This window comes from Danio rerio, chromosome 12 (assembly GCF_052040795.2).
Source record: "Danio rerio strain M-AB ecotype USA chromosome 12, GRCz13ab, whole genome shotgun sequence".
In the NCBI taxonomy this organism is placed as follows: Eukaryota; Metazoa; Chordata; class Actinopteri; order Cypriniformes; family Danionidae; genus Danio; species Danio rerio.
In genome coordinates, this window is record NC_141032.1 from 19,143,202 (window position 1) to 19,164,450 (window position 21,249).

Genomic DNA, 21,249 nt, shown 5'->3' on the forward strand with positions numbered 1-21,249 from the left:
ATTCAAACCCGGTTGACCTAGTAGCATAAAATAGTATTAAATGACAAACATTTGTATGCTGAACACGTTTGTAAACAGAGGTGTTGACAACTGAAAATGGGCAGCTCCCAAGCAACAGCTATTGCAAGTAACTGTGTAGGAAATCCTCACGATAGCCTGTCGTGCATACTTGCATAATTTTCTTTTCACGTGTTAGGGGGAGTGGAGACAGAGGTAAACAGGTTCACAGCTCGCACGCTTAAACACGTTGAAGTACCGTGGCCGTGATGTTCCTACAGCTGCAGACTTGTTCCCTGGTGGAAGCCGCAGGATGATAACGAACATGCTGTACCAACCCAAATAAACGAATGTCCAGAGCGCCCGGACCAGTGCGTGTGATTGCAAAGTAGTTGAATGGAGAATGTTTGGACTTTTTGGTTGTTTTATAAAATGGTAAGTGTCTCGATTTACCGCTATATGTTGTTTTTTTTTTCTTTTGACATCTGGTTTCAACAAGTGAATGCAAGTGGGTACTTAAAGGAGAAAAACAACATAACTTTTTTCACAGTTTCTGCTACATAATAATAATAATAATGTTAAATGTTTAATGATTTAGTGGAACTTTTTTGATGTTTTGCTTTGTTATTCTGGCGACAAGTAATTTTTCTTCATGTAACTTGATTATTGAATTATTAGAAGACTGTGCTTAAAATATGTGCTATTTATTTGATGATCCCCCAAAAAACGTCCCACTGACTATAAGTAACTTTAAAACCGTTTGTTAATTTACTCTATTTCCCTAAATTCCGCCAATCATAAACTAAAATCTTTGCTCAGTGTATCAAATCCTTTAAGATTTGATGGAGTCATTTAGAGACAACCCGTTCTTTGTATAATTTAATTTGTTAAATCATCAATCAATCAAAAAAAAAATAAAAACATTTTCGTTTACTCAGTATTTAGTCACCATCGAGTAAACCTTTGTGAGTTTTGCTTTTGTTGAACACAAAAGAAGATATTTTGAAGAAAGCTGAAAACCTGTAACCTTGGTATGAGAAGCAAATGTTATGGAAGTCAATGGTTACAGGTTCTGCTTTCTTCAAAGCATCTTCTTTTGTGTTTAACAGGAGAAAGAAGCTCAGAAAGATTTGGAACAAGAGATGGGAGAGTAAATGTCAGAACTTATATATATATATATATATATATATATATATATATATATATATATATATATATATATATATATATATATATATATTTTTTTTTTTTTTATTTTTTTATTTTTTTTTTTTCTGTGAACTATCCCTTAAAGTAACAAATCTTTAGAAAAAAAATAATTAAGTTTAAATTTTATTTTAAGGGTAATGCTATTTTGGGTTGTGTGCTAAATATAATAGTGCATTTGCAATTGTTTATGGCTATTTGATAAATAGGCAAATTTGCCAATTTAGCAAAAACTACAATGCTATGTCCCACATTGACTCCAGTATTGGGTGTTTAGATAACATTTAAATCCACCAAAGCAGTTTTTTTTTTTTTTTTTTTTTTTTTTAGGCTTGTGCTAGCATGTGACTGGACTAGCATGTCAAAGATTAGATTTAAGACACTTTTACATGCACAATTTGCCAAATACTGACAAAGGTATACTTTGAACAGAAGTAAAGGAGCAGTAAATAATCCTGGAAATCAACAACGGGCTCAATTAGTCAACCTAACTTCAAAGAAATCTATTTAGTGGATGTATTTTTTTTTTATGCTGGCGTAAAAAAAAATGTCCAACTGGGACTGTTCCCACAGTGGGCTGATATATAGATTAGAAGACTCATAAACTGCAGGTTCCGTTGCATAATAGGGGGGGAGGAAACATCATCGTCTTATCCTGAAAGTGTACATTGTGTACAACATTGCACATGGCCCAATTTCAAACTCAAAATAAAATTTTCCTGATTGTTTACGTCCAAAATGATAATGCTAATTCTGATGCAACTGAAAGAGGCTGAACCATTTGCAGTGGTCTGAACACCATCCTATATAATCATCACTTTCTTAGCCGATAAATTACCTTCTTCTCATATGAAACTCGTAAATTATTCTTTTTAATTTACAAATGCTCGCCTTGGCCTAACTCTGCTATGTACATCCACAAAACAATTGAATTCATTATCAGTCATGTGATGTATCCCTTTTGGGAATATCAAGCATGACATAGGCAGCAATGTTTAAAAAATATGGTCAGAGCACTGTCTTAAAAATGGTTATATTTGAATAATAGTATTTGTATTAGTCAATTTGGCTATGAAAAGTAGATGGTCTGAATAATAAACAATGTTAAAAATCATTTTAAAGAACAGCTCGACTTTGTAATTTCTCAAAAGCTTCGGAGAGGTCATGAAGTTGGTCTGCAGGGTCTCAAGTTAATATGGCAACCTATCAATTAGAAAGTGTTTTCTCTCACGTCCCTTGGAAAGCAGTTATGCATCAGTTCACATATCACTGTGAATCATTTGTAAAATCGCACAGAAGCCCTAAACCTAGAACATATTACAGAACAGAAAACCCAGAATCACCCATAATGCATGTTAATCATTTTAGCTAAGCTTGTTATTTATTCCTGCCTGTGTTCTGCTGTGTGTGTCATCTTGCGCTTAGAAAAGTCACTGAGTGGGCCCCACATCTGCAGAACGTGTTCCATGCCTGGTGAGTGTGGCAGCGGAGAGGTGCAACGTGTGTTTGAGAACGAGAGATTTGGAGTTTGATGGCCATTAAAGTGGTGGGAAGGACAGACTACATGGCTCAGGAAAAGAAGAAAGGAGGGGTCCTTCCTCCGGATGGAGGGTGGGGATGGATGATTGTGGCTGGCTGCTTTGTGGTAACTGTTTGCACACGAGCTGTAACAAGGTAAGCTTTTTTGGTGACCATATGTTGCTGTGCATACCTGCGTAACTAGAACAGCTTAAACCCTTTAACAGTCACAGTGTGAAATATTTTTAACCAATTGTTGGATTGTAAAACTTTCTAACACCACACTTTGTTTTAATTTGTTTAAACACTTTGTTTGATGCTTTAATGAAGGTTAATTTTGCAGTTACAATTACGCTAGGTTTTTAACCTTCATTTTTTATTTGTTTTATTGTAACCAAAGAAGAATAATCACTTTATTAAATACTAGTTTTACTTTTTTAATAGATGTTATATCAAACACAACAACAAAATAACAGTCTCATAAACTCTCTGTTGTTTAAATGTCTTGAAGTGTTATTTAGATCTGTTAACCTGTCAGATAATTCATACTTTTGTACAGTACAGTACATGAGGCACAACAGAAAGCTATATTTAGTTCATTCCATGCTGAGAATTACCTAGAAGGAGTCATTGGTTCACAAAGTGACAAGTGCTATCTGCCGTTTCTACTGCAGCTCTTGAGGTCAGGTTACATTTGACAGACTTGTAAACAACTTTTTAGACCTTCAGATAGAAAGTTGGTGTTGTTTGTACATCTCCTTGAACTGCTCTGACTGAGTTAACTTTAAAGATTTGCCTGCTTATTCTGTAATCATTTATTTTCTGAAGTTGTTTTTGTACGACATGTACAGTATATATTTGCATGGACTGTAAGAGGCAAAATATTTTGTTTTGAACAAGCTGTTCCATTAAGCAATAAATGCCCTCCTCCCAAGGCATTGAATGTGCTGTACTGACAATGCTGTTTAAGTCCCTTAATTGTTGGGTTGTTCAATTTAAATGTGCAGGTACATCGAGTGACATGTAAAAATGTGAAATGTGAGAACCTGAGGAACAGGTTTACGCAGATGAAATTGCAAGCGAGCTGGTGAGAACAAAACTCATCTGACCTGTCACCTCTGAAACAAACACACTTCTGACTGTTTCTCAGAGTCTGTCTAAGATAAGTGGTAATTATCAACCTGAGGAGTTTCAAGATGATGAAACACTTAAGCTTAAAGGCAGCTGGTGGTCTTTGGATGGACAGTGTGCCTTTTCAACCCCTTCTTTATCTTAAGGAGATTTTCTTTGCTCTTAAACCCTTCAAAAGTCCTTATCATCCATATATGTCTGTCTAATTCAAGTCCTAGTGTAAGATTTTACCCCTTGAGTCTGCAACTTGGCTATAGCTCATCAATGTCGTTGTAGAGCGGTTAATTGAAGGACGTCTCCTTCTTTAATGGCTGATGGCCAAACATGTCGGTCTCAGTGGTGGAAGACGTGAGAGTTGCTGGCTGTCATACCCACACTGAGTGCTTTGACCTGAATGACCTCCCGGTTGATCCAGTTTTGTTTGTTCAGGTGCAGAACAGACACTGCAGAGGCTTGTGCCTCATTACCCCATCATAGGCTTTCATGTCTAAACACCCACGATCAGCATGGCTGTTCATTGTTACCAGCTGTAAATGACATTAAATTTAAAAGCATGATGTTAGTGGGAATTGTCACAATTTGGTCCTTTAAAGACTATTACAAACAAACAAACTTGGTTTGTTTGGTGTAGTTTTGTCCCAAAACAAAAATGTCAGTAGCTGCTAAATGTGTACCTGTAAATGTAGTTCTTTGCACAAAATTAACAACTGTAGCAAACATAAGGTAACTAGGTATACTAGAATTTGAAAATATAACAATTAAAAGGCGCCTGCCATGCCAAATCAATATTTGGAAGATGTTTGGACACTCATAAATGGAATAAAATAAATACACTTAACAATGTCCTAATGGTAAACTAGGTTCCGAAATCCCTGTAATTTTAAGGCCCACATAGTTATATGCATATGGAAAATAATGGAAAAAGTTGTAGAATAAAAGAATGTTCAAATGTCAAAAACAGGTATAATATTTAATAATATTTATGGAAAAAGTTGGAACAGTATGGAAAAATAGTAGTGATTTCTATATTTACATTCATGTTTTGTCTGGTCAACTTCATTTCATTTGTAAATATACACCTTTTACTGTCATTAAGACCTGCAACACCTTCCAAAAAAGTTGGAACTGGAGCAGTTTAGGGCTAGTAATCAGGTAAAATGGGTAAATAATGATGTGATTTGAAATGGTGATGTCAACAGCTGATTGTAAATATGATTTAGTAAAATAGCAGCATCTGAGAATGATCTAGTAAGGAGCAAAGAAGGATAGCCAGGTGTCAACAAATATGTGAGGTATGGTATGCGGCTGTCAGTGCCCTTGGCAAAGGTAATTTGCATTTCTGTGAAGGCACCATTAATGCTGAAAAGTACATGAAGATTTTGGAGGACAATTTTCTTTTTTCCAGGGACGCCCGTGCATGCTTTAACAAGACAAGGCAAAAACACATTCGGCAAACATTAAAAAAGTTGCTAAGACTTTGTGGTGTGACAGGTACCTGACCTATCTTCAATAGAGAACGTGTGGAGCATTTTGAAGTGCAAAATGCGACAACCAAGACCCAGTACCCCACTTTAAGACTTGTTTGCAGGAAGAATGGGACAAAATTACACCTAAAACACTTCGTTATTTGGTGTCTTCAGTCCCTAAATATTCAATTCAATTCACCTTTATTCCTATAGCGCTTTTACAATGTAGATTGTATCAAAGCAGCTTCACATAGAATATTATAGTAAATTGAAACAGTGTCAGTTCAGTTTTCAGTGTTTAAGTTCAGTTCAGCTCAGTTCAGTGTGGTTCAATATTCAATACTAAGCTCTACAGGTCCCGAACCTTGCAAGCTAGTGGCGACATTGGCGAGAAAAAAAAATCACCCATTGGCGAAAGTGAACAATTAAAAAACCTTTAGAGAAACCAGGCTTAGTTGGGCATGACTATTTCTCCTATGGCCAAACGTCTTATGCAGAGCTGCAGTCTAGTTGCTAAAGGCTGGAGAACGCAGAACATCAACAAAGACTCGTCTGTCCCCGGAGCGTCACAGGAATCAGTCTCATGCTCCTCACTTCTCCAAGACCACCACAGCAGATGCTCAGGATACGGCCTGGTCCAGGATTATGGAAACCTCGGGATCATCTTATTGCTGGTCTTGGATAACATCAGTGGCGCTGCATAGTCTCTGGGGGCCTCGGGATGAGTATCCCAAGGTGGAAATAGAGAATAGAGAGGATATTTACTATGGCTGCTGTTCATAGCACATGTAAACGAGATGCAAAAAACCTGCGTGGTGCACATTCTTCCATCACACCCCTATGTGATGCATTGAGTGTATGCTTTACTAAAATGATAGGTCTTTAATCTAGTTTTGAACTGCGAGAGTGTGTCTGAGCCTCGTACGTTATCAGGAAGGCTATTCTAGAGTTTAGGAGCCATAAATGAGAAGGCTCGACCTCCTTTACTCGATTTTGTTATTTTAGGTACTACCAGAAGCCCTGAATTTTGAGATCTTAAAGAGCGGGTTGGATTGTAGCGGGTCTATCTTTTAAGTCTTGTAAAAAGGAATGGCAACATTACAAAGTGGTAAATGCTTTACTGTTTCAACTATTTTTGAAATGTGTTGGAATACCTGTTTATTTAATAAAAAAAAATTAAAAATAAAAATAATGAAGAACACATTAAATTATGTACAAATCAATCAAACAATGAACTTGAAATACAAATCAAGTTCATTTAGAAATCACTTTTCTTTTATTTTTTTGTACATTTTGTATTCTCACCCAACTTTTTCTGATTTGGTGTTGTGAATAGCACAGCAGATTCTGGTATTGTTTTCAAAATGTAAGTAGTGACTTGATACTTTGAAACACCTCTTTTATGTATCTGTCTGATCAGAATTGTGTTGTCACTTTCTCTTTTTTAGATGCATCTCCATATTCTTTGTCGAGTTTCAGATGCATTTTGCGAAAGACTACTCTGGGACAGCATGGATTCATTCATTAGTGGACTGCACAACCATGCTCTGTGGTAAGTAATGATCATATTGGACTTTAAATCCATCAGAAATTAGCACATCACTCATCATTTTCGGCTGGTCTTAAAAGGTTTTCAATTTTAAGAATTCAGTGTCAAATTCACGTTTCTAGATTGACCACCAGTTTGGTTTAAACAATCTTTTTTGTCCAACTGAGACAATAATGTTACATAAGACACTAAAAAAAGACTTGCAGGCTGTGGGAGGCTCAAAACTTGAAGTCAGCAACACACAGCGAACATCTTGAGAGGACAAGCCAGTGTCGCAAGCTTGACCCAAAAAAACAGGACTGTTTGCTTTCCTTACACTCAGTGCTGTCTACTATTGACAGTACAACAATCTTAAGAATTACATTGCTCAGGTAAACAATAGACGTAAGAATTGCAGTTATTACATAAAACTTTGCAATATTGTGTTTGATCAATGTTCTGTCCTTCATCACATTGCATTCCATGTGTTCAAGATTTCTACAAATCTGGAGAAATTAGCATCTAATAAAATTGAATTGTTCAGACTGTGACACTTTTTATTAAATTTAAAAAAATCATCATTTTATTGACTACTATGGATTGTTAATAAATTAGTTAGACAAAATGATTTGACAAAATTATTGTCCTGTCAAAATGATCTGACAAAATTATTGTCCTGTCCTTGGGAGCATATTTTGTGTATTAATAGTAACGATCTATCTATCTATCTATCTATCTATCTATCTATCTATCTATCTATCTATCTATCTATCTATCTATCTATCTATCTATCTATCTATCTATCTATCTATCTATCTATCTATCTATCTATCTATCTATCTATCTATCTATCTATCTATCTATCTATCTATCTATCTATCTATCTATCTATCTATCTATCTATCTATCTATCTATCTATCTATCTGTATATATATATATATATATATATATATATATGTGTGTGTGTGTGTGTGTGTGTGTGTGTGTTGCTATTTATATAACTGTTCTTAGTTTTAATATATTTATTTTCAGCAGCTTGGTCTTCAGTGTCACATAAAATATATATAAAAAATCATGACACAAACTGTCACTTTTGTTCAGTATTCCATGAACAGAAACATCATTAAAATTCGATTAACTAAATGCATTCCATCCTGCATAAAAATATAAATGTATTAAATCTGTCATATTAAAAAGGACTACTGATTTTAGTTTTCTTGTGACTTGCGCAACACCCATGTTTATTCCCGTGTTACTTTTGCAGCTCCACTTGGAAGTCTGATCGGGAATCAGTTGTCGTGCCGTATAGCTGTAATACTAGGAGGATTCCTGGCCTCCGTAGGACTAGTACTCAGCTCCTTTGCCACCAGTCTAGAATATCTTTACGCTACATTGGGACTGTTAACTGGTAAGCACCCTAAGATTAAAACACTGACCTACAGACCCATATTCCACATTTAGTCTCCAGCAAGCTCAGCGTGTGTGTGTTTTTTTCCTCTTGTTTTATAGGGCTTGGCTTCGCTCTTTGCTACACTCCAGCTATTGCCATGGTCGGTATCTATTTCTGTGAGAGGAAAGCTTTGGCTTATGGCATTGCCATGTCTGGAAGTGGCATTGGGACCTTCATCCTGGCCCCAGTAGTGCAGCTGCTAATCGAACACTACTCATGGCGAGGGGCCCTACTTATTTTAGGGGGGTTTGTGTTGAACCTGTGTGTGTGTGGAGCTCTGTTACGGCCTATCATTCTAAAAGAAGAGGAAGCCTGTCCTCTTCCAGTGGACTCAGAGTGCGGGTACAGTGTTAAGCCTCCAACACTGAATGGTGGTCCTACAAGGAGTGCTGCAAGTGATGCTAAACAACGGTGCTTTCAGTCCATGCAGGAATACCACTTCCTACTCATGCCTGACTTCCTGGTACTTGCAGGCTCCTTCCTGCTGCTGGCCAGTGGGTGTAGCCTGCCGTTTGTGTACCTAGTTCCATATGCGCTGGATGTTGGTGTCGGTCATCAACATGCTGCCTTCCTCATGTCCATACTAGGCGTTATTGACATTGTTGGCAACATCACATTTGGCTGGCTCACTGACAGGAGGTATGTTGTTTTGTGCCGTCTGTTAGTATTGCATTACGGTTGGAAAAAGAGTGATCATTTACTGTCTGAACAACATGTTTTTTTTTTTTTGTCGTTGTTGTTCAAGTTAGGGGGAGTTGTTAGCACAGACTTTGCAATCCAATAAACAACTGGGTTGTTCTTGACATTACACAGTTTTTTGTCCATATTTTAATATAATCATTTGAATATATCTGTTGTAAGATGAGCAAATAAATTAATTGGAATATTTCTGGGAAGTCATAAAGTAAATGCCGATATAATACAATAATTTTTTTACCATAATCACAATATACATACATACTTACAGTTTAAGACAAAATGAAAAACGTGATGTTTTAACAGGCCAAGGACATTTTCAAAGTATTTTCTACAATTATTTTTTTTCTTGAGAAAGTCTTTTTTATTTTAGTTTGACTGGAATAAAAAGCAGTTATTTATTTTTGAAAATTAATTTTAAGGACAACATTATTAGCCCCTTAAGAATCTTTAGTTTTTTGGGGATTGTGTTCAAACCACTGTTATGCAATAGCATGCCTAATTACCATAACTTGCCTTGTTAATATGGTTCAGTCTTTAAATTGTACTTTAAGGTGAATACTAGTGTCTTATAAAGCAGCGGTTCTCAAACTTTTTTCACCAACTACCACCATAATGACCAGTACTGAAATACAGTAGCAAAGTCAGCCTAATTAAGCAGCTACAGCACTGCACAGTTCAAAAACGTGGCAGATTAATTGTTCTTATTATGGATATTTATTGTTGTCAGCCACTTTAAACATCATAAATAGTTTGAGCATTAACACTGTACTGTGCTTACAGGTAAAAATAAATAAAACGTCAACGTTTAAATTAAAATGTGCTTTTAAAAGTTAATTAAAAATGGCACTGTTCTTAAAAAGTAAAAAGAAAACTGCCTTACTTAAATGTAAAGTATTATCATGAAGTAGCCTATTCATCAAAACCTAAAAATGTTCCTTGTACCTCATAAATATAAGCTATATGTCATCATATTTATATATAAACTTCATATATAATATATGATGCATGTATAAATGACTGATTTAAATCTTTAAAATCTAAACATTAACTTGTATTTTACATATACGAGTTGGATTTAGATATTTAAATTATAAATTAAATCTGCTTACTGCATGTTAGAGTAGGCTATTTGTGTCAGAAAAGCAAGTGATTGAACTATACCTGTCAACATTGGGATATAAAAATACGTAATACGCCACCTTTATAAATATGGGGAGGAAATTATCTTCAAATGATAGAATACACAACAAACATTAGAATATTGAAAGTAAAATTAAAAGGTTTAGCCTATTAAAATCAATTTACTGATCACATCGGTGTTATCGTACACGTCAACGGGTTAAAAGTGAGTTCATTTTTTTACTTGAATTATTCAGCGATTCCTCCGCGTACCACTAGTAGTACACGTACCACAGTTTAAGAACCACTGTTATAAAATAAATAGAAAAGTTTTATGGTCAAAGACAAAAGTAAATATTTAGTAAAACTATTTTTTTAAATGCGTTGAAAACATCTTCTCTCCTTTATACAGTACAACACAAGGGAACTTTTTTTTTAAGATTTAAAATTTCATAGAAGGGCTAGTCATTTGAATAAGGGTATATGGTCATCTCGGCTAGGATTTTACTGGAAGAAAGAAATTCTGTTAATCTTAGGAAGACTTTTCAGGAAAACTAAAGGATAAATAAATAAATATATGTCAGTAAGACTTTTAAAAACTGGATGTAAAATATCAAACAAATGTGCAAATGTACAATTTCTCAAAAACCTAATATTTATTAATATGTTAAAAAATCTTTCTTGTTTAAAAGTTTGAAAGTATTCAAGAAAATAATGGAATCTTAATGAATGTTTTTAGTTGTGGTTCTAAAAATGATTCAAATGTTGATCAACGGATTTCAGCACTTTAACATTTTTACAGTAAAAACAAAAGAATAACCATGATTATTGACCATAAACTGGGGACTATTAACCAAAAAGATTGACCCATGCAGGAAACAACTCTTTTTACTGGAGTGGGGGGATTTTATCTTCAAGTTTAAGCCTTTTAAAACTTAAAAGTTTTCAAACCCATACTATTAATATTTATTAATTTATTATAAAATTACTATTTTGGAATTTTTAAAGTCTTTGTTCATCATTGACTGAGCTGCCAGTTTAGAGTGTGACTTAAACTTTGAAAGAGTATGCATCATGTTTTTTTTTTTTTTTTTCTTATTTGCCTAATGATTGCTATGCAGAGGTCAAAAGATTACAGAAATGCTTAGGTCTAAGAAAAATAAAGAATATCAATAATATGCTCCTGATCATGCTGACTAAGGTTTTCTGATCTCTCTTACAGGTGTCTAAAAAAGTACAGGAATATATGCTACATGTTTGCTGTGGGAATGGAGGGACTGTGTTGTCTTTTTATCCCGCTCTTACGCACATTTGTTTGGCTGGTACCCTTCTCTGTGCTTTATGGGTACTTTGATGGAGCCTATGTTGCCCTTATTCCCGTGGTAACATCAGATGTTGTAGGGAGACAATACCTCTCTTCAGCTCTCGGGGTTGTGTACTTTCTCCATGCTGTTCCCTATCTAGTCAGCCCACCCATTGGAGGTAAGTGTTGTTTTTTTGGAGGTAATCAAATGATTTTATTTTCATCTGTTCAAACTTAATATAAAGTAAATGTTATAAAGGATCTATTTATTATTCACACTAAGGCCATGTATACACATTTTCACATTTGCATTTCAGTTAACTTTAGTGTTTAATCCTGTCCTTATTTTACCAGTTAATCCTATCTACAGGAGTGACAACTGCATTCCATTACTAAATCAAAGCTACAAGCCAAAGTCATTAATGCTGTTGTGTTTATACTAGATAGGGCTATCAATTTAACATGTTAGTAAGGAAAAAGTACCCCGTAATTTGTGTGCGGTCAACACTCATGCCTTGACTTTAAATCTGCATCAGTTCTTGAATTCAGTTCTTGAAATCAGTTCATCAGTTTGTCGAAAAACATGATGCACAAAAACGATTCACTACAAGATGAAGCCTACAGTAGATCATGCTGTCATATGCTCCTAAAATTCAAGATATTATGCCCTCCAATAAATGCCCTCTAGGAGGTTTTTGTCTCATATTTATACAATATATTAAATGCACAATATGTGGGATTACCTTATTAAAATATCCAAAAACTACTAGAGCAGTGATTTATTTTTTCTGACTTGTGTAGTAAAGTTATCACAAATGTTTAGAAAAATGGTAATATCCAGAGAAATAGGCAATTTTAATTAATGACACAGACTATGTCCCATGCTAAATATGTAGCACACACTTGATTTTTGGTTTGGTTTTAATGAAAACAGGCAAATACACTTTAACACATTCTGTGTTTTAATAAGCTGCACAGAGCAGCTTTTTATTAGAACCAAAATATATGTGGTATGATAAAAGAGCAATGCTTCTTCCCTAAGTTATCATGACTGGAAGAAGTGAAAATGTTGGACTGTGGCATAATAAAAGCTCCTCTGCTTTCATGTCCTCTCATCAGAAATTGCTTCAGCAGTTTCATTTTGCTTTGCTGGCTTTCAGCCTTATTTAGCTTCAGATTACCAATGTAATCAGTTTTGAATATCATTAATTTATTCATTTTCTTTTCGGCTTAGTCCCCTTTCGGCTTGGTTGCCACAGCGGAATGAACAGCCAACTTATCCAGCATGTTTTACACAGCAGATACCCTTCCAGCCGCGACCTATCACTGGGAAACATCCCTACATTCTCATTCACACTCATACACTACGGACAATTTTAGCTTACCCAGTTCACCTGTACTGCATGTCTTTGGACTTGTGGGGGAAACTTGAGCACCCGAAGGAAACCCACGCGAATGGAGGGAGAACATGCAAACTCCACACAGACATACCAACTGACCCAGCTGGGGCTCGAACCAGCGACCTTCTTGCTGTGAGGCAAGAGCGCTACCCACTGTGCAGAACTTCCTGGGATTTTTAATGACCACAGAGAGTCAGGACCTCGGTTTAACTTCTCATCTAAAAGATGGCGCTTATTGAGCAGTATAGAGTCCCCTTTACTACACTGGGGCGTTACCAAACAGACCGCAGGTTGAGTGACCCCTGCTGGTCTCACTAACACCACTTCTGACAGCAACCCATCTGATCTCCCATCCAGGTTTTCTTCAGGCGCTCTGGTTTCCCCCACAGTTCAAAGACATGCAGTAAAGGTGAATTGGGTAAACAAAATTGGCCGTAGTGTACTGTATGTGTGTGAATGAGAGAGTGCTGTCTAAGGGCATCTGCTGCAAAAACACATGCCAGAGTAATTGGCAGTTCATTCCACTGTGGATCAATGAGGGATTAAGCTGAAGGATATTGAGTGAGTGAGTGAGTTAAATGAATACATCATTCAATCTTCAATCTTAAAATACCAAGTAAGACATTTAATGCCACCTAGTACCAGGTTTGGTTTGTTTTTTTGAGCGACATTCCGTTAAACAATCCAAATCAACAAAAAAAAGTTTACTCAAACATATAAATTCTGTCATCATTTAATGCACCTTCATGTTTAAAGCCTGTGTGATTCAGTATGAAACTAAAAAAAACATGGCTATTGTAACCTAAAAATTTGTGTGTAATGAATTATATGTTGATTTTTGTCAACCCAAATTTTTGTAATGTCACTGAGCCTTTACATTTAACAATGATTACACAATTTCCTTTGGGGTAATTTCTAAGCCATATTTAATACATAAATGTGTTTATTTAATCAATCATCCAATAGTGTAAATAAAGTTTAATTGATTGACAGTCATAGATCTCACTCATCCTGTTTATTTGTGATAGTTACAACCACAAGCGGTAACTTACAGAACTTCTGTTTGGTGTTATAAGCACCAAGGGTGTATTCAAATCCATATTCCCTATTTTTAGAATGGAAAAGTGGTCTGTGTGCTAGGTGCATGGTCTAAACAGGGTTGTCTTTATTTTCTTGCTAAGTTATGGCTGTGTTTTAGGCATAAGGTGCATTAAACCAATCAGAGTCTCATCTCCATTTTCATTAAGGAGTTAGTTGTGTTGCACCATGGTGCATTAGTTATTTACATGGTCGACTTTGTAAATGGAAAAACTGAATGCCTCACTAGCGAGAAAATGGTTAAAGACCATCTGTGCAAGGTTAAATACCATCTACAGAATGAGCTTCTTCCAGTTGGCCTCCTCCATTTGACCATATATTTAGGAAATAGTAGTGGACGCACTTCACTGAAGACATGCATTACATATTTAATTTTGTAATTTTTTTTGTTAAGCGCAAAAATTTGTTTTAAAAAATAGTACTACAAACACACAGTTCTAATTTCCAGCAAATCAATAAATGACCAATAATAACAAAGTGAGTTTATATCCAAACACACTATGCCTCATTTGGTGATGCATACTGTACAGTACGTCTCTAAAACAGGTGGACAAATCTAAACATAAAATATATAAAAATAAAATTAAATATGCATATAATAAATATAAATAAATAAATACTACTAATAAAAATACTAAATAAATGTAAATTGTCATGAATAATCTGTCAACAACAGAGCTGAATTCCACAAGAGTCACACAGAAATGCCAACTGAACCAGCCTAGGCTCGAACCAGCGACCTTCTTGCTGTGAGGCAACAGCGCTACTCACTGCCCCACTGCGCTGCCCATTTTTATGTTTATGTAGACTATAATATAAAATAACTATCATTTTTCATGTTTAAAGATATTTGTACTAATAATAATTAATAATCCTTACATTTATATAGTGCTTTTCTGGACACTCAAAGCGCTTTACACATTTTTGAGGAAAATCTCCTCATCCACCATCTGTGTGCAGCATCTACCTGGATGACGCGACGGCAGCCATATTGCACCAGACCGCACACTAGCATAGTGGAGTGGAGACAGAGTTTATTAATTATGATATGGGGATGGTTAGGAGGCCATGATAGTTGACACACGACCACAGAGAGTCAGGACCTCGGTTTGACGTCTCATCCGAAAGACAGCGCTCACTTAGCAGTATAGAGTCCCCATCAATATACTGGGGCATTAGGACCCACACAGAGCACCCCCTGCTGGTCTCACTAACACCACTTCCGGCAGCAACCTAGCATTTCCATGTGGTCTCCCATCTAGGTATTGACAGCACACAGCCCTTCGGTGGATGACCATGTGAGAGTTGTACTAGTTGCTGGCCTCTCTGTATAATAAGCAATGCGTACGCACATTTTGGACCCGCATAGGCAAATAGAAACCCTGCACTGTGGATGTTTGGTTGGTCAGTGGTATGGTCTACTTTAGTTGTCTCAAAAAAACAACACACACCTCCTTTTTAGACCAGCACACTCATGAGCACACAAATGGGTGTAAATTAGGGCTGCCAAAAATTAGCTCGTTAACGCACGTGATTAATTAGAAATATTTCACGCGTTAAAAGAAAATAACGCAGTTGCAGTTTTATTATGTCCTGTTGTGGCCAACCTGTTTTCAGGAACTGTGCATGCATATAGAGGCGACCTAGGCGGCCGCCTTGGGCAGCAGAATAGTAAGAGAACCCCCCGGTCTTCACTTTCATCAGCTACACCCACCCCCTCCCTCACGGTCCTTGCTTTCATCAGCAAACCGGTCACTTCTTTTTCACTTTCAGGTTGAGGACGGCATGATTGCCGTTTGCCTAGAGCGCCAGTTCAGCTTGCTCCGGCTCTGCGTGTGTTTAACGTGCAAATAAATTTGGATAAGATCAAGGACGCACTTATAGAAGGAAAGTTTCAGTATAAAACAATTAATGTTGCATTACCAGGCTATTCTGCGTTTCCTCTAAAGTTTCATGCAATTTCGGGTGCTTCATTTTTAATCTCAAAATCTTAACTGCAGTTCAGCAGATCACTCTCATTCAGCTTATTTTCATTCAGGATGTTTTATTGAAATCTACAGAAAAACCTCCGCATTTCAGGACTTGCGTGACCCTTTAAAATAATCAAAAAGCGCTGCTTACATGGTCGACTCTTAATCAGTATTATCCTAATCATAAAAGTGGAGTATTGGTGTCCATGTAAATGTACTGTAGTGAAAGTTGCAGATGAAGTCGCGAGCTGTCAAAGACAAAACTGTAGCATTTAAGCTACTTCCATGAGCCCTCACATTTCATAAGTTTCACGTTGCTGTGTCAGAATCCTTGCTTGTAAAATACAGCCATACTTTTGAATACTTAGTTTAAACAAATTTGATGAACGCGATCATGCGTGTCGATGAATCTGAAGGGATTCCTCCCTCTCTTACCTGGTTCGCTGTACTGTGCGTGTGGTCCACTTAAAATCCAACATGGAAAGCATTTTTTTTTTATTATTGGCATTGATTGTTTTGAAATTCAAATGGCACTTAAATGCCTGTGTTTTTATTTGTGTAATAAATATGCCGTTTTGTAATTAATTATGATTAATTACAAAAAAGTGTGATTAATTACTTAAATTTTTTATTCATTTGACAGCTCTAGTGTAAATGCATTTGCTATTTAAACAATATGGCACAAAATGTGAAAATGATACCTGTGCCGGGCTGAAACTAGCAAAAACACTTGTTCTGCACCTGGTGCCTCATTGTACCAGGTGTATGATAGGGCTGATAGAGATGCAGATATTATCCATGTGTCATCTGAAGTTTTAGATCCAGTTAATGTTTTCACTACAGCTGTGTCAATCAGTTTTGTGGTCTGAGCAAGACATAGATGCTCCACATTTTACTGAGGTATAAAAGCTTCCATTTCCAATTATAATCTTGAACATTATGAACTGTCATGTCAGATGTGGTATAACTTTGCTGTTTTGAAGGTCACAATTATTTGTATTTACAATAGTTACTGAGTGTGCATTGTCATTAGAGTCTGCTGCAAAACAAGCATATTGTGTATTGCTGTAGTAAATACACACCCTTGCCTGTCACAAAAATGTATTTTTAGCCAATGTATTTATTTATTGAATTTTGCATAGAATTGTTCTTGGAGCTTCGTATGATTACAGATAACCATCGAAGTCACATGGAATGTTTTGATAATATTAACTCTTATTATTATAAATAAATCTTTAATTTGGTGACGCAGTGGCGCATTAGGTAGTGCTCTTGCCTCACAGCAAGAAGGTCGCTGGTTCGAACCTCGGCTCAGTTGGCGTTTCTGTGTGGAGTTTGCATGTTCTCCCTGCGTGTGCGTGGGTTTCCTCCGGGTGCTTCAGTTTCCCCACAGTCCAAAGACATGCGGTACAGGTGAATTGGGTAGGCTAAATTGTCCATAGTGTATGAGTTTGTGTGTGTAGATGTTTCCCAGAGATGGGTTGCGGCTGGAAGGGCATCCGCTGCGTAAAAACTTGCTGGATGAGTTGGTGGTTCATTCTGCTGTGGCGACCCCGGATTAATAAAGGGACTAAGCCAACAAGAAAATGAATGAATGAAATCTTTAATTCACCCTTCCAAAATGTAAGTTCTTAAAATATATTGGTATTGTTTGCTGTAAAACATTAACTAGGGGATAATGTATTTTCAACCTTTTGTTATGGGAGAGTAATCCCTGCCTGAAGGGGTTATTGTGCGGTAAATGGCTGGATACACATTATCACATTATCCCACTTACTACTACTCTACTTCTTGTGTATGTAAAGAATGGACAAAAAATATTGTTTACTGAACACAAAAGTTTATTGAAGAAAGTTGCTTTTTCTAGAAAGGTACAATCATATCACTTAATTACAATCATACCACTGATTTCCTTTTTTGTTACATGGATTGTTTTTCATTACTTAAACTATCATGAGGATTAGGAATACTGATTTACTGTGATGTAAGGTAACAAATTACAAATACTCCAACTACTGTAGTTTGGTAGTTTTTCTCAGGAATTGTACTTTACTAAGTAGTTTTAAAAATGTGCTCTTTTACTTTCGCTTGAGTACATTTTTAGTGCTGTATCAGTACTTTTACTCCACTATTTTCATTCAACCCACAGTCACTGCTCTATTTTTTCTTGTTTATGGGGATTAAAAAAACATCCAACCTAAAATCAACCAAATATTAAAATCTAATGATGTTACAGCTTGACGTTACCTCTATGACATCTATCAGATGTCGAATTTTGGTTGCCATACCTGACAAATAAATGTCAGTATTTGACATTGGTATAAGGGTGTTGGCTCAACGTTGGATTTTGGTCACTAACTAACTCAAGCTCAACATCATTTAATGTCATTTTTGGACATCAAAATAACATTGTCCTTAGATGCTGGCTAGACATTCCTATGACGTTGTGTGCCTGCAGAGTAATAACTAAATGCACTTACAGAATGTTACATTTACACACATGCACAAATTCCATGTAAATGCATCAGCTTTTTTTTTTTTTTTTTTTTTTTTTTTTATAAATCTTACCTGTTTGTAATCTTATTGTAACTAGGGCCAGAAAGAATCTGTGGATGTTTTTTGCTATTTCTGTGGAGAATTTTGGTAAAGATCTATGGATTTCTGCTGAAGTATTTTGGAAGTATCATAACTAAAACCTCAATATGTAAAATAAAAAAAAAATAATATATTTTTTTTTACTTTTAATATTTAAAATGCAAATCCAATTAGATTCACTTCATTTGGTAAACAAAGCAAGTCTCATATAATATCTACTAAAAGACAGAAAATAATACTTGACAAACTGCATTGTACATAAATCAGATGAGCATTTTCACATTAGTCAATAATATTCCTGTAATTAACTTAAAAACTGAATAAATATAGATTTATACACATTTACTCAAGTGAATAAACAGAATTAATGATGGGCTAAAAGATGGGCTAAAAATGTGTGAAAATCTGCGGAATTCTGCGCGCGCAGATTCCGTGTAGGCCTACTCATAACCCCTTACAGAATACAGATGCAAAATGGAAACAGCAGTTTGTCTGAAACAAGAGATACCCAGATCATTCAACTACATACCTGTACACAATCATGAATCATGAGCAGAATCCTGTATTCCAGATTGCTGTATAACAATTAGATGCAGCAAAAAACAGGCAACAGAGCATGAGTTATAAAAGATTAACTGTCCTGTTTAAATGTGGTTAACAGTCCTGAAACTGTACAAAATTCTTTAATAAGTTGAAATGAGTTTATGAGGTAAAAGGACAACAAGACCACGATGCAGGACATTGGTAAAGAATGACCTGTAATGTGTTTTCAAGAAAGGAAAATATTAACCTCAGCCATCACTTCTGTAATGGCCTGCCTTATAGAAATAGTGCATTAAGTGGTTAACTATTAATGTAGAAACACATTATCCACCCCAACTGTTTCCATTTTCACCACATTAAAAACATATTTTTTGGAAAGTGTGTTACCCTTGAAGTAATTATGTGATTTTTTTTTTGTTCCACTTTGGGTAGGCTGGCTGGTAGACACCACAGGGACTTACACGGCAACATTTTTTCTGAGCGGTTTCGCCCTCATCTCCAGCTCTCTCCTGCTTTTTTCAGTCGCCATCATTCGCTATTGCCAGAGAAACCAAAAGAAGAACAGCCTGAGCAAAATCCCAAAACTGGTATCATGTGAAGGCAAACAAGTGGACTATTATCCTCCTAAAAATAAAGACTTGATGTTAATTATACCAGCCACTTCATAGCATTTGGATAGTTTTTTTTAAGTCTAGTTTTAAAGATATGTATGAAATATTGTTAGTATATATGTAGAGTCAGTAATAAGTCCTGTTTAATTGTTCATAGAACTGTGTGTATAGAACATACTATACTATATACTACTATATAGTAGAGTGTGTACACTCACGTGCCTTTCTGCTCAAAAGCATTGTATTCCATCTACATTTTCAAGCTGTTGTTGACAACAAGAAGTGCATTTATTGTATTTTATTCAGGTTTTATATAATAATGCACAGGTACTAAGACTTCTTTATGTACATTGTTTATCTTTCTGTGGAATATAGCATTCCAGATATTGGTCATTTTAACTAAGGTTTTTGTTGTTGTATGTCATTTTTTTGTCAGTAGAGGGCAGTGCTGTTTTGTTACGTGGTTTGTTCTAGTATGACTTCTGTTAAGAGTTTACTGACCAACAGTTTTTCAGTAATATTTTGGCTGTTTATATTGGTATGGGTATAAAACAAGCAGATGAGTCAATAATATGAACAATATTGATGATGATGAAATGTGTTTCCATTATTCTGTCAAATTAGATAGACAACCCATGCAATCCAACACAAACACAACTAAATCATTCATCACAGATGTTTGTCACAGAAAAAAAGCCTTCCGATCAAAAGAAACAAAAACACTCATCAGACAGATTTTAACAAAGTTGCTATATTTCTTTAGTGTTCGATTTGAATAGATTTAAATATTTAGAAAGACAATGGCATGACAGATTGAAAAACTTTTATCCGCACAGTGACAAAGATTATTGTATCACTCATTCATTTATTCTCTTTCGGCTTAGTCCCTGATTTATCAGGGGTGGCCACAGTGAAATGAACCACCATTACTGTAACAAATGAAATTGTAAGATAAATACATGTATGTCCGGGAAGTAGTATCTCAGATTGGTTTGGAATGTCTTTATTGTCCCCAAAGGGCAATTAGGTTTACAACAATAGCCAACAGTTAACTGCAACAGGTGATTCTTGACAACATAGAAGTTACAGTAAACAATAAAATTAATCAGTCAAGTAAAAAAAAAAACATACAACTTGAAGCTCAAGTAACCCAACTGCAGTTGGAACAAATGAATGCAAATACCTATTGGACCTTACCTGTCTAAAATAAGTAAACCTTCTGGCTGATGGCAAAACTTTGGATAAAGTGGGTGGTTCTCATCTGCTAAAATAGACAAAGCCCTCTTTATTACTCTCACCCAATGACTCTCACCTCAAACACGTGTCAAATACTATTTTGATGCCTACTATTTCACATTTGTGCCTAAAATCTTTTGTTTTTACTTGTCACCCTCAATTTACCATAGCATATTGCTGCAAAAGTTAATTTTCAGAGGTGAGTTAATTTTTAGAGGTAACAAAAATGTGCCATTTCACACAATGCAATTTACTAATTCTCCTTTTTTATTCTTACTTTAGTTTACTAAAATCCTAGTAGCTTTTTTGTTTTTGTTAAAGAGAAGCATTTAACTTCTTTAAAACACAGTGTAAAATAACAAAATATATAATCCGAAT

General features: G+C 35.7%; 1 protein-coding gene across 1 annotated transcript; it reads left to right on the forward strand.

Annotated features, from left to right (window-relative positions):
• The first annotated feature begins 229 nt into the window (after positions 1-229).
• slc16a12b (solute carrier family 16 member 12b) lies at positions 230-20,232 on the forward strand. The gene is given in 7 exon segments (NM_001145814.1): positions 230-432; positions 2,629-2,877; positions 6,767-6,870; positions 8,112-8,255; positions 8,357-8,936; positions 11,338-11,597; positions 19,457-20,232. Coding segments are annotated over 6 exon segments (1,467 nt in total). The 5' UTR covers positions 230-432; positions 2,629-2,734; the 3' UTR covers positions 19,693-20,232.
• Positions 20,233-21,249: the final 1,017 nt, after the last annotated feature.